This window comes from Bison bison, unplaced genomic scaffold (assembly GCF_000754665.1).
Source record: "Bison bison bison isolate TAMUID 2011002044 unplaced genomic scaffold, Bison_UMD1.0 scf7180017864340, whole genome shotgun sequence".
Classification (NCBI taxonomy): Eukaryota; Metazoa; Chordata; class Mammalia; order Artiodactyla; family Bovidae; genus Bison; species Bison bison.
In genome coordinates, this window is record NW_011494912.1 from 5575091 (window position 1) to 5586578 (window position 11488).

The 11488-nt window shown below is 59.5% G+C and overlaps 1 protein-coding gene across 1 annotated transcript in view; it reads left to right on the plus strand.

The window, feature by feature from the left end:
* Positions 1 to 11488, plus strand: part of LOC104998965 (ras GTPase-activating protein 4-like) — a 22901-nt gene that overhangs the window by 10171 nt on the left and 1242 nt on the right. The window contains exons 7-21 of the mRNA XM_010854360.1: positions 346 to 427; positions 1069 to 1200; positions 1426 to 1517; positions 2803 to 2920; positions 3159 to 3309; positions 3630 to 3694; positions 3992 to 4104; positions 4355 to 4547; positions 4777 to 4914; positions 5736 to 5880; positions 6046 to 6215; positions 6687 to 6824; positions 8028 to 8163; positions 9699 to 9819; positions 9964 to 10055. Of these exons, the coding sequence (XP_010852662.1) occupies positions 346 to 427; positions 1069 to 1200; positions 1426 to 1517; positions 2803 to 2920; positions 3159 to 3309; positions 3630 to 3694; positions 3992 to 4104; positions 4355 to 4547; positions 4777 to 4914; positions 5736 to 5880; positions 6046 to 6215; positions 6687 to 6824; positions 8028 to 8163; positions 9699 to 9819; positions 9964 to 10055 (1886 nt within the window). The remainder of the gene's footprint in view (positions 1 to 345; positions 428 to 1068; positions 1201 to 1425; positions 1518 to 2802; positions 2921 to 3158; positions 3310 to 3629; positions 3695 to 3991; positions 4105 to 4354; positions 4548 to 4776; positions 4915 to 5735; positions 5881 to 6045; positions 6216 to 6686; positions 6825 to 8027; positions 8164 to 9698; positions 9820 to 9963; positions 10056 to 11488) is intronic.

An 11488-nucleotide genomic window follows, 5' to 3' on the forward strand; every position in this document is an offset into this window, starting at 1 on the left:
GGCTCAGAGAGGTGAGCCTGGCCCTGGGAACGGAGGGCAGCGAGATGCGTCCTTGGGCCAGGCTGTTCCAGGCTGCACTCGCCTCGCGTCCCTGCCGCCCGAGGAGGTGCAGCAGGAGTCAGAAGGGGCCTTGGAGGACCCTTACCCTGGTGTGGGGAACACATGGGGGGGTCCATGGGGTGAATGCAGTGGGAGTCAGGGTCTAGAAAACGCAGAGACACTCTCCACAGCCTCCCAGCTTGCGCCCAGGCCTTTCCAGCCTGGTGTAGGGTCACCCCACAGTGGGGTGGGGGGTGTCCACCCAGGTGAGGCTGGGTGACAAATGGGTGCTCTGGTCCCTCGCAGGGACCTCGCCCCCAAGGACAGGAATGGCGCATCTGACCCCTTTGTCCGAGTGCGATACAACGGCCGCACGCAGGAGACCTCGGTGAGGAGGCTGGAGGGCCGGGAGCGGGCCGGGGGGCTCCAGGACCCGCCCAGGCCCTCATGGCCTCATCCTCTCTGACCATCACCGGGGAGGTCAGCTGAGGTCTGCAGTCTCTCAGAGGAGGCTCTGGGAAGCAGGGTGGCCTCTCCCAGGGTGCACGGTGGGTCCCACCTTTCTGGGGCCAGCTTCTGCGGTCTCTGCTGCCTTTCGCTCCTGGCCAGGGTGTGCCGCGACAGTCTGCCCACCTAGGGGTTAATCTGCCAAGTCCACCCCCTGCCCACACTGCTTTTTTTCTCAACTCCGGGAAAAAGCCAGGGTTGGGGGTGCTCAGCCCTGGTGGGGAGGGCGTTGAGACCTGGGTTCTCAGGGCAGCATGCTACCATTTTGCTGTGTGGCCTTGGACTAGTGTCTTACCCGCTCTGGGCCTCGATTTCCCCACTTGAGAAGTGAGTAGGGGTTTGGACACGGAATCGTTACCTCTGCTATCTCGGGGCTTCTGCGCGGACGAGGAGAGATTGTTGCCTCAGAGCCCCTGCAGGGAACCCAAGGGAGGTGTGTGGGGTGGCCCTGCGCTCAGGTGGCCCTGGGGAGACTGGTGGAGTCAGCCCACCTCCAGTGATCAGTGATCTCTTTTGGGGCAGATCGTGAAAAAGTCATGCTACCCACGTTGGAACGAGACGTTTGAGTTCGAGCTGGAGGAGGGGGCGGCGGAGGTGCTGTGCGTGGAGGCCTGGGACTGGGACCTTGTCAGCCGCAACGACTTCCTGGGCAAAGTGAGCGCCCTGCCCCTTCAGGCCACCCCTGCTGGCCTCCATTCCGGCCATCCCATCCCACAGAGGGTCACCCAGGAGGCCCGGGACCCCCCGGGTGCTCAGGGACCCTCAGCAGGTACCCCCTCTCAAAAGAACAGTGGTTGGCAAGGAAGGGAAACGAGGATCCCAGCCTCGGGTCGTCCCCACCTCTCCCCCGCCAACAACCAAGGCCTGTCCTGCTCCCAGGTGGTGGTCAACGTGCAGAGACTGTGGGCGGCCCAGCGGGAGGAGGGCTGGTTCCGGCTGCAGCCTGACCAGTCCAAGAGCCGGCGGGAAGAGTGAGTGCTTGGGGCTTGGCCACAGGGGTGGCGGGTCTGGGCCCTGGGAGGCTTAGCCTCGGCTCCAGCAGGCAGGCAGGTGTGCCGGCCAGGAGTGATCGGCCCCGGATTTCCTGTGCCCTTGTCCACCAGGCCAGCATCTTCTCTTCCCCTTCTGACAGTCCTGGACTCAGCCCTGGCCTCAGAGCTCCAAGGCAGTACAAGTCTCCTGCTTTCAGTCTTCTGGCAGATTCTAGAACAAGCCTTCAGATACTTTCCCTTTAAGGGTGTCTCTGCAGACCCTAGACCAGAGTTCAAGTCCCCAGAGCTCTGAGTCAGTGTCCCTGAGCCATAGCTCTCACTCCCCCCCCAGTTTTCCAGGAATGAGGTTGCCAGATAAAATACAGGATGTTTAGTGAAGCTGAATTTGGGATAAACCTTGAACTGATTTTTTAGTGTATGTCCATGAAGTATATGAGACAAACTTATATTTAAGATACTCAGTGTAACTGAGTGCCTTGTATTTTCATTTTGTGAATCTGGCAACCCTATAAGGAAGCCCTCTGGCCCTTCCTTGCCCTCTACTCAGCCCGGAAGTGGAGGAACAGCAGTGTCCCCACCTCGAATGGTTCAGCTCTGTGTGTCCACAGGAGGTCCCAGACCCCGCTCCCCAACACACACGCTCATCAGGACAAGGGTTGGGTGGACCACCGTGTCCAACTCCAAGACATTTCCATAGAACCAGCCACGGCAGTCTTGTCACTTGTCACTTAGCCGGGCTGTCCTGCAGGCAATGGGGGTGGGGGGCCTTAGAGACTATCAAGCCTTGGTCAGTGGCCTCCCCAGGAGGGGCCGGAACAGGGGAGCTTGGAAGTTAGGTCTAATGTGGCAAGTTGCTTACCCAGTCTGAGCCTCAGTTTCCCCTGGCAGGTTGTCATGAAGCTTGGGGATTTGCTTGCAGTGTAAAACATACACATGGGAGCTGTTCTCTGGGAGTTGACAAACTCAAGGCCGGGGGGCCCAGCACGCCCACATGGTTGAAGCCTGGGGTCCTCGGGAGTCTCGAGGTGGCAGGGAGCCAGGCCTTGAAGACGGATGGAGCTCCCCTGAGGATGGAGGCAGCAAGGGCTTTCCAAACAGATCAGCCAGGGCAGAGAATGGGAGGTGGGGAGAGACAGTGCGAGGAAACCCCAGTGGAGGGCCGGCTGGCTCAGAGGGACAGCAGGGAAGACAGAGGCAGTGGGGAAGGGGCTGGCCCCTGGCGGCCTGGGTCCCCGGTGGAGAGGTCACGGGCTGCCCGTTCCAGGGGCCACCTGGGCTCCTTGCAGCTGGAGGTGCGGCTGCGGGACGAGACGGTGCTGCCATCCAGCTGCTACCAGCCCCTGGTGCAGCTGCTGTGCCGAGAGGTGAAGCCGGGCACCCAGGTGAGGGTCCCCCGGGGAAGGCGGGAGGTTCAGGGACCCTGGGTGTGTCCTCCCCGTCCTTCTAAACATGCTCTGAAGAGCGAAGATCTGAGTTGTCAGAACCAGCCAGTGCCCGGGGCCCCTCCGTCCCTTGGGACAGTGGGCCCCCTTCCCCGTGGTCCTCTGCGGCCCTCAGAGGAAAGGGTTGGGGTTCCCCTGTGTGTCCTGCAGCCCCGCCTCTCCTCGCCGCCCCCTGCAGGGCCCAGGGCAGCTGATCTCACTCATTGAGGAGACGACCAGCACGGAGTGCCGCCAGGAGGTGGCCACCACCCTGCTCAAGCTCTTCCTGGGGCAGGGACTGGCCAAAGACTTCTTGGACCTGCTCTTTCAGCTGGAGCTGAGCCGCACCAGTGAGGCCTGGGAGGGAGTGGCCTGTCAGGGCACCGGGTGGGGGTGGAGGGCCAGGAGCCTAGGACTCCAGGGATGGTCGGAGGGGAGAAATCCCGGAGTCCTGCAGGAGGCCGATGGGTCCAGTTAAGGAGGGAGACGGGTCAGATTCGGAAGTAAAGGAAAAAGCAAAAGGCAGAGATGGGATGCTGAGTTGACAGGTGGCCAGGAGGCTCTTTACTGAGTGGTCAGCAAGGAGCCCCTAGTCCCAAGCTCCTCCATCCTTCTCCCCAAAGCCTTGTCACTCTCCCAACCCCCTATCCACGGGAACCTCTGCTTGCAGGTGAGGCAAACACCCTGTTCCGGAGCAATTCTCTGGCCTCCAAGTCCATGGAGTCTTTTCTGAAGGTGAGGTTGCATGGTATATTGTCTTTGTTTTATGGAGGAGGAGACTGAGATTCCTAGAGGCCAAGAGACCTTAAACTTGACTCATCTGTCTCCTGTCCGGGGCCCTTTAAGGCTAAGAATTCCGTTCATTCATTCATTCATGTAGCTGCAATTTGTTGAGCAGCCTTCCCCTGTGTGTGCCAGGTTCTACCCTAGGTGGCTACAGCAGGCAGATAGTGGCTGGGAGGCCAGCTGCGGGGAGAGGGCGGGTAGCTGGAGGTGGGAGGCGGGACCAACGCGGCTCGCGGTGGCCCCCAGGTGGCAGGGATGCGGTATCTGCACGGAGTCCTGGGCCCCATCATTGACAGGGTATTTGAGGAGAAGAAGTACGTGGAGCTGGATCCCAGCAAGGTGGAGGTCAAGGATGTAGGGTGAGGCCAGGGGTTATCCCTGAGGGTGGGGTGGGGGGCGGACAGGGGGACGGGTCAGGCCCTTTGTGCAAGTGTGCGTGTGTTTCTGCCTGAGTCGACCTTTCGTCCGCTCTACCCATTTGTGCGTTGACTGTGTCCCTGTCTCAGCTGATGTCTTTCTACACCTGTGTCTCCGGGCGCCCCTGTCCGAGTCGTGGGTGCAGGCGCTGACCTCGATCTTTCGGCGGGCCCGCCCCCGGGGCCCACTCAGGTGCTCTGGACTGCACCGCCCGCAGACCGAGGCCGAGGTGCTGGAGCAGAGCGTGCAGACGCTGTGCGCCCACCTGGGGGCGCTGCTGAGCGCACTCAGCCGCTCGGTTCGCGCGTGCCCCGCGGTGGTCCGGGCCACCTTCCGCCAGCTCTTCCGGCGCGTGCGCGAGCGCTTCCCCAGCGCCCAGGACGAGGTGCGCCCTCTTTCGGTGGGGCTGGACGGAGGGGAGAAAGTGGCTGGAAAAGAAGGGGCGGGTGTCTCAGGGCCTGGTAGGAAGGGGCCTGATTGATGGTTAGAAGCCCAGGCTGGGGCCGGGGTCAGGAAGATCATGGGAGCGAGGGAGAGAGTCCCAAAGGGAAGGGAGCTGTCTAAAAGCCCAGGCCTCGCAGAGTCCAGCTCCCCACTCTCTCGCGCCCCTCCAGAACGTGCCCTTCATCGCCGTCACCAGCTTCCTGTGCCTGCGCTTTGTCTCTCCTGCCATCCTGGCGCCCAAGCTCTTCCACCTGCGAGAGCGGCACGCGGACGCCCGCACCAGTCGCACCCTGCTCCTGCTGGCCAAGGTCCGGGCTGCGGACCCCAGCGGAAGATGCCCAGCTGGGTTCCCCACTGTGTTTCACACTGGCTCCAGGAACGCCTTGTGGCAGGCCGCCGGGACCCTCCTGTGGCGCTGCACATCATAGTTTTCATAGCTTTCTCATGGTCGCCCAGTCTCATGATTAAGGGAACAAGTCCACGAGCTGGAGGGTGCCCAAGGCCTGGTTGCACCGCCTGTTGGGAGAACCGGGGCCTTCTAACTCCCAGATCTACCGACTCCCAGGCTGCCCTTATCTCCCTGGCACCAGGCCGGGGCCAGGGTACCCAGTGGAGCAGAGTCTGCTGTGAAATCCACAGAAGGTCAATAGACTGGGCCCGAGTAGTTCCTAACTGTGGACTTCCCTGGTGGCTCAGATGGTAAAGCGTCTTGCCTACAATGTGGGAGACTGGGGTTCGATCCCTGGGTCGGGAAGATCGCCTGGAGAAGGAAATGGCAACTCACTCCAGTACTCTTGCCTGGAAAATCCCATGGAAACAGGAGTCTGGTGGACTGCAGTCCATGGGGTCGCAAAGAGTCGGACACGACTGAGCAACTTCACTTTCACTTTCAGTCCCAACTATAAGTTCCCTGAAGTCCGCAAATTGTGACTCGTGCCCCGCCCCTGCCCCGCTCCGGTACCCAGTGGGATAGAGTGGGCCCTTGAGCAGAGCCTGGGTCGCCTTCTGCCTCCATTTCTACAGTGGGAGTAGCACAGACTGGCTGCGGGGGGGAGGGGCAGGGAGTGGCCGTCGTCGCCTGGCGTCTGACTCTAGCAGAGTCTGGCCTTTCCTGCTGTCGAACCCCTAGGCGGTCCAGAACGTGGGCAACATGGACACGCCAGCTTCCAGGGCTAAGGAGGCTTGGATGGAACCGCTGCAGCCCACGGTGCGCCAGGGCGTGGCCCAGCTGAAGGACTTCATCACCAAGCTCGTGGACATCCAGGAGAAAGACGGTGAGCCCTTCAGGGCGCGGCCCCGCCCCCTGCCCCGCCCCCTGCCCCGCCCACCTCAGTGCCTCTCGCTACTCCACCCACAGCCCGATGTTGAAGTTTGCTTCGCCCCCGGCCCCGCCCTTGCCGCCCGGGGCTCACGTGTTGCCTTCCCTCCCTGGCCCGCAGAGCTGGACCTGCAGCGGGCCCTGAGTTTGCAGGCACCCCCGGTGAAGGAGGGGCCGCTCTTCATCCATAGGACCAAGGGCAAAGGCCCCCTCACGTCCTCCTCCTTCAAGAAGCTCCACTTCTCCCTTACCACGGAGGCCCTCAGCTTTGCCAAGACTCCCAGCTCCAAGGTGGGTAAGGGCACCAGAGGGTAAGAGGGGCTCTGAGGGGTTGGAACACCCTGGAGGCACCTGTCCCTTCCTCTTAGCCCACCTCAGGGACCACCGGGGTCGGAGAAGAAAGCCAGGCAGGGGCCGGCTCCTGGTGGCAGCCATAGGGTGACTTAAGACCTGTGAGGAAGAAGGTCCTCTTTCTAGGGGGTCCTGGGGTGGGCAGCGGCTGCAGTGTCTGGCCCTGGCTTCTTGGTCAGGGGTGTGCGTGAGTTGGGCACTGAGGCATGCTCAGGCCCCCAAGAGGCCAGGTTGAGTGAACTTGTACTCTGTCCTGGCTGAGGTCACTCTCAGAGCAGACTCCTGGGAGGGTGGGTCCTCTGGATCCCCAGTGCCAACCCCTGGTGCTGCAGAAGGGGAGACTGAGGCCCAGAAATAGGAAGGGGAGTGACCTCGGCCTGAGCCTCCCTTCCCCTGTCCCCGTCCCCCTAGAAAAGCACCCTCATCAAGCTCGCCAACATCCGGGCAGCAGAGAAGGTGGAGGAGAAGAGCTTTAGCAGCTCCCACGTCATGCAGGTTATCTACACGGATGATGCGGGCAGGCTCCAGACTGCCTACCTGCAGTGCAAGGTGTGGGCCGTGTGGAGGGGAGCCCTTGGCCAGTGGGGGTCCCGTGGGAAACTCTCCCCCCCCGCCCCGCCCTGGGTGGGCTGGAGTGAAGGCTGAATGAGCCTCTGACCGCCTGTCGCTGTATCAGGCACAGCATGGGTGTGAAAGCTGATGTGAGTGCCGTGGGTGTGTCTCTTGGGGTCTGGGTGCCTGGGAGGCCATGCCCATGTCTGTGTGGCCCTGTCTTGGCACCCATGCATAGGTCTTAGGTCTCAGGGCGGTCCAGTGGGTAGATGAGTGTGTCCCCGTGTCTTGAATCTTCACATTGTATACATTTGTTGGAACTTGTCTCAAGTTGGTGTCTGTGTGTTTCTGTGTGTGTGTGTGTGTATGTATCCACACATAACAATCGCACGTTTATGCAAGTGTGTGGCTGTGGGTGATTCTCTCGGATCCCTTTCTCCTCTTCATGTATTAACCCATTCACTCACTCATTTATTCATTCATCTAAAAAATATTCATTGAGTGCTTTCTAGGTTCTGGGCACTAATCTAAGTGATGGAGGTACTGCAGCAGACAGAACAGAGTCCTTGCCTTCATGGGCTTCCATCGCAGGGAAGGAGATAGATCCGTAAATAGATATTTTAAATGTCAGTGAAAATATTTGACATTATTTTAATGTCAGTGCTTTGTTGACATTAGCAATGGAGACAGAGAGACAGGGAGGGGACAGAGTGGGGTGCAGCAGGGAGGGGCTCTCAGGGAGGGCCTCTGACGGCAGCATTTGAGCAGGGACATTGAACAAGGGGGACGGTGGAGTGGGTGGGGACGTGCTTTGTTCCCCAGAGTGACTGTCTTGGATGCAGGGGTAGGAGGTCACAGACCCATCCGACGGGGCGCAACCCCCGAGGACTCCCTGATGGGTCAGAGTCTAGAGCCACAGGGAAGAAATGGTGACACATGATTGACAGGTTGTGGACTGCCCAGGGGCTTGGCCGAGGGGACCGTTGGGGCTGAAATCCAGCCTACGCTCTCTTTACCAGGCCATGTCCTGGGTGTGGGCTGCCTGCATCTGGAGAAAGGGCAGCTTTTCCTAATTCCCCCAAAGCTGCTGAGCCAGGTCTCAAGACTGTGTAGTCCTGAGAGGCAGGGCAGTTTCAAGGATGGAGGGCTTCCTGGAGGCAGTGACCTCTCATCATGGCCCCTCCCCCTCATCCCCTGCAGAGTGTGAACGAGCTGAACCAGTGGCTGTCTGCACTGCGGAAGGTCTGCATTAACAACACTGGCCTGCTGGGCTCCTACCACCCTGGCATCTTCCGCGGGGATAAATGGAGCTGCTGCCACCAGAGGGACAAGACAGGTGGGATGCAGGCCAGAAACCCACAGTGCTGAGTCTGTCCCCCATAGGCCTCAGGCCCCCGCCTGGGACATGGGGCTATGGAGCCCCACTTCACTGGCCAGCTGGGAGCCACCAGGGCACCTGTGGGCACTCCTGAGGCCAGCCAGGCCATGCAGGTGCTCTGGGCAGAAAGGGTCCCGTGATCCGGTGTTTTGGGACCTGCCACTTGGTGTGTACAAAGCCTGTGGGTGCCTGAGAGACCCTGGAGGAGGCAAGAGTTAGAATCCCATATCTGCCGCCATCTAGTCCAGCTCCTTCCGAACTCCTTTCCCAGGGAACCCTTTTTCAGCCCAATGAATGAGCTTCTTGCAGAACCAGGGTTCTAACACGCTTTAGGGATTCCTTGCTAAAGAGGGCTGAAGAGAGCTCCTGAATTTGCATATTGCCACACTGGCAGCCCAATACTGGAGCTGTGAGTTGGGGGTACCCTGGGCCTTGGGCCCTAAAGGGATGGCAGAGAGAAGCTTCTAGAACTTTCAGTGATGATGGAAATGGTGTGTATCTGTTTGGCCCAATGCTGTGTGTGTGCCAGCTGCAGACATGCGGTTGTTGAGCACTTGTGATGGGGGTGAGTGCAGCCAAGGAGCGAGTGCAGCCAAGGAGCTGAGTTTTGAATTTATTTTAATTTCAATTCATTTTGATATGAATGGTCTCATGCAGCTAGTGGTTATCTTCTTGGACAGCAATGTTCTTGAAGGTTCCACATCTTCCTGCATTATCTGTATCTGCTTTACAAAATTATTGCTTCCCAGTCACAGAGGACACTCAGCACTTTGGGCCCCCACCGCCTGCAGGCCAGGCTGAGCCTTGAGCCCCATAGCTCGGCATGGTCCAGGCCCTGGGAAGATGGTCCACCCACTCATGCTCAGCTCTGGCTCTGACAGGGAGCAGTGGCAGCTTGTTATGAGTGTGTCTCTGGCTGATGGGCCTGGCCTGCAGCCTCCGGCTATAACGTTGTGGCGAGAACCCTCATCGGTGGCGCAGCGGGGCTCCCCAGGGTGCTATGAGGCAGGGCCTGATAGCCGCGTACTGTAGAGGGGGAGACCGAGTCTTGGCAAGGGCAGATGTCTGTGCCAAGGTCTTGAAGCCAGCATGTGTCAGAGCCAGCTCATTCCAAGGCGCAACTCTCCTGGCTCCTTTTACCATGACCTTATGGTTTTTGGCTGCTCCCAGCTTCCTTCTAGGCAGGAATCTTCCAGAAAGTGGTCCAGCACTCTAGGTTGTATCCTGCACAACTTCCACATCCTGCAATTATGTCAGTTACTGCCCAGGAGCTGAACAGGAGGGAGATAAGGGGCTGCCCCCTGAAGCGTGGGCGCCACTGACCGGCCCTGGGCCAGACCTCCCAGGCTGTGCCCCAGCCCAGCCCTGCAGTGGGGGGCCCCTGAGTCCACCCCTCGCCCTCTCTAGGCCTCAGTTTCCCCATCCGCGTTCCAGGAAGTCAGATGTGAACACTCACAGTGCCTGCCCACCACTCTGTCCCCTCTCTGCCCCAGATCTGGGCTGCAACAAGACGCGGTCCTGGGTGACCCTGCAGGAGTGGAATGACCCTCTCGACCACGACCTGGAGGCTCAGCTCATCTACCGGCACCTGCTGGGTGTGGAAGCTGCATTGCGGTAAGGAGGCCCATTCGGGGGCAGCGAGGCCCACGGGCAGAGCCTGGGCAGCCCCCAGAGATATGCTGGGGGCGGGGGGTGGCCAGAGCCAGGACCGGGCTCAGGGCTCCTCTACGGTGGCTGTTCTCTTCCCTCCTGATCTAGCCCCCACACCTTCCTGGCTAGGGCACCCATGCCTGGGGAGGGCAGGGTGCCTGGATCTCTGCAGCACGATGCTGGCTCTCTTTCGGATGAAGGTGCCAAGGGCTGTGGAAGCCCAGGGTCAGGCTGTGGTTGATTTCCGCCCCCTCATCTGCCCAGCACTTCCGTGGGGCCCTCGGAGCACCGGGACTGCCCTCAGCCAACTCACTTAATTCAGTGGTTCTCAGCCCTGGCTCTGGCTTATTTTAGTTTTATTTTTGTACTTTATTTTTTAAAATATTTTTCGCTGTGCTGGGTCTTCATTGCCTTGCAGGCTTTTCTCTAGTTGCAGTGAGTGGAGGCTACGCTCTAATTGCATCATGAGGGCTTCTCACTGCAGAGACTTCTCTTGTTGCGGAGCACAGACCCTAGGGCCTCTAGCCTTCAGCAGTTGTGGCTCCCAGGCTCTAGAGCAGAGGCTCAATAGTGTGGCACACGGACTCAGTTGCTCCGAGGCATGTGCGACCGGGGATCGAACCCATGTCTTCTGCTTTGGCAGGCGGATTACTTACCCCTGAGCCACCAGGGAAGCCCCTGGCTCCAGCTTAGAAAACATGGGGTGCTTTTTAAAAACCACTTTTTGCAGCTACTGAAACAGGTGGATTCTTATCATCCCCCATTTAAGCCAGGAAGCAGCAGAGCAAAGATTTGAACCCAACCCACCTGGGCCTCAGGTGAGACCAGTGCCCAGGCCCTTAACCAGCACAGCCTGCCTTGAGGGCCTCCCCACCTCTGGAGCCTCTGACCAGCCCCGGCCCATTCCAGCCTGCTGCCCAGAACTTCTGCCCCACCAGGAACTCCAGCCTCTGGCCCGACCACCTGTCCACGGCCCCCTGCTGCGTTAATTTCCTGCAGCTGCTGAGGCAGATTATCATACATTTGTTTGCTTAAATAGCATGGATTTCTCTTCTTCTAGTAAATGTTGAAGAAGCAAATGAGCAGAGGAGTAAGGGACCAGACTGACCCCCTGGGGTCACCTGGGGCAGCTGACGGGGAGGAGCTTGTTAGGCCTCAGCAGAGGGACACGTCTCTCCCAGAATAGACCCGGGAGACAGTCAAAGGGCTGAGCCCATAGAATTCCTCAATAAGGGGCACAAGGTCTGCACGGAGGCTGCTCACCTTCCCTCTGTGTAAGCGCACAGAGGATTGTACTTGAGGGACCTGGGGTGCCATTGGTGAACGCCGGTCAGGAGCCACGCTTGAAACAGCATTCTCAGGACTTCCTGGTGGACTAGTGGTTAAGACTCCGTGATTCCAATGCAGGGGGTGCAGGTTTGACCCTAGGTCTGGGAACTAGGATCCTACATGCTGTGCAATGTGGCCAGAAAGAAAGAAAAAAATCACTGTCTCCTGTTTCCAAAAGAAAGAAACTCATCCTGTGGGCAGTTAACACTAGGGGATGTTCAGGTTCCGCTTGGCCCTCTTCCCAAGGGCCCCTCCAAAACAGGAGCAACACGATTCAACTTTGGTTTCCAAACTGCCCTTGCGG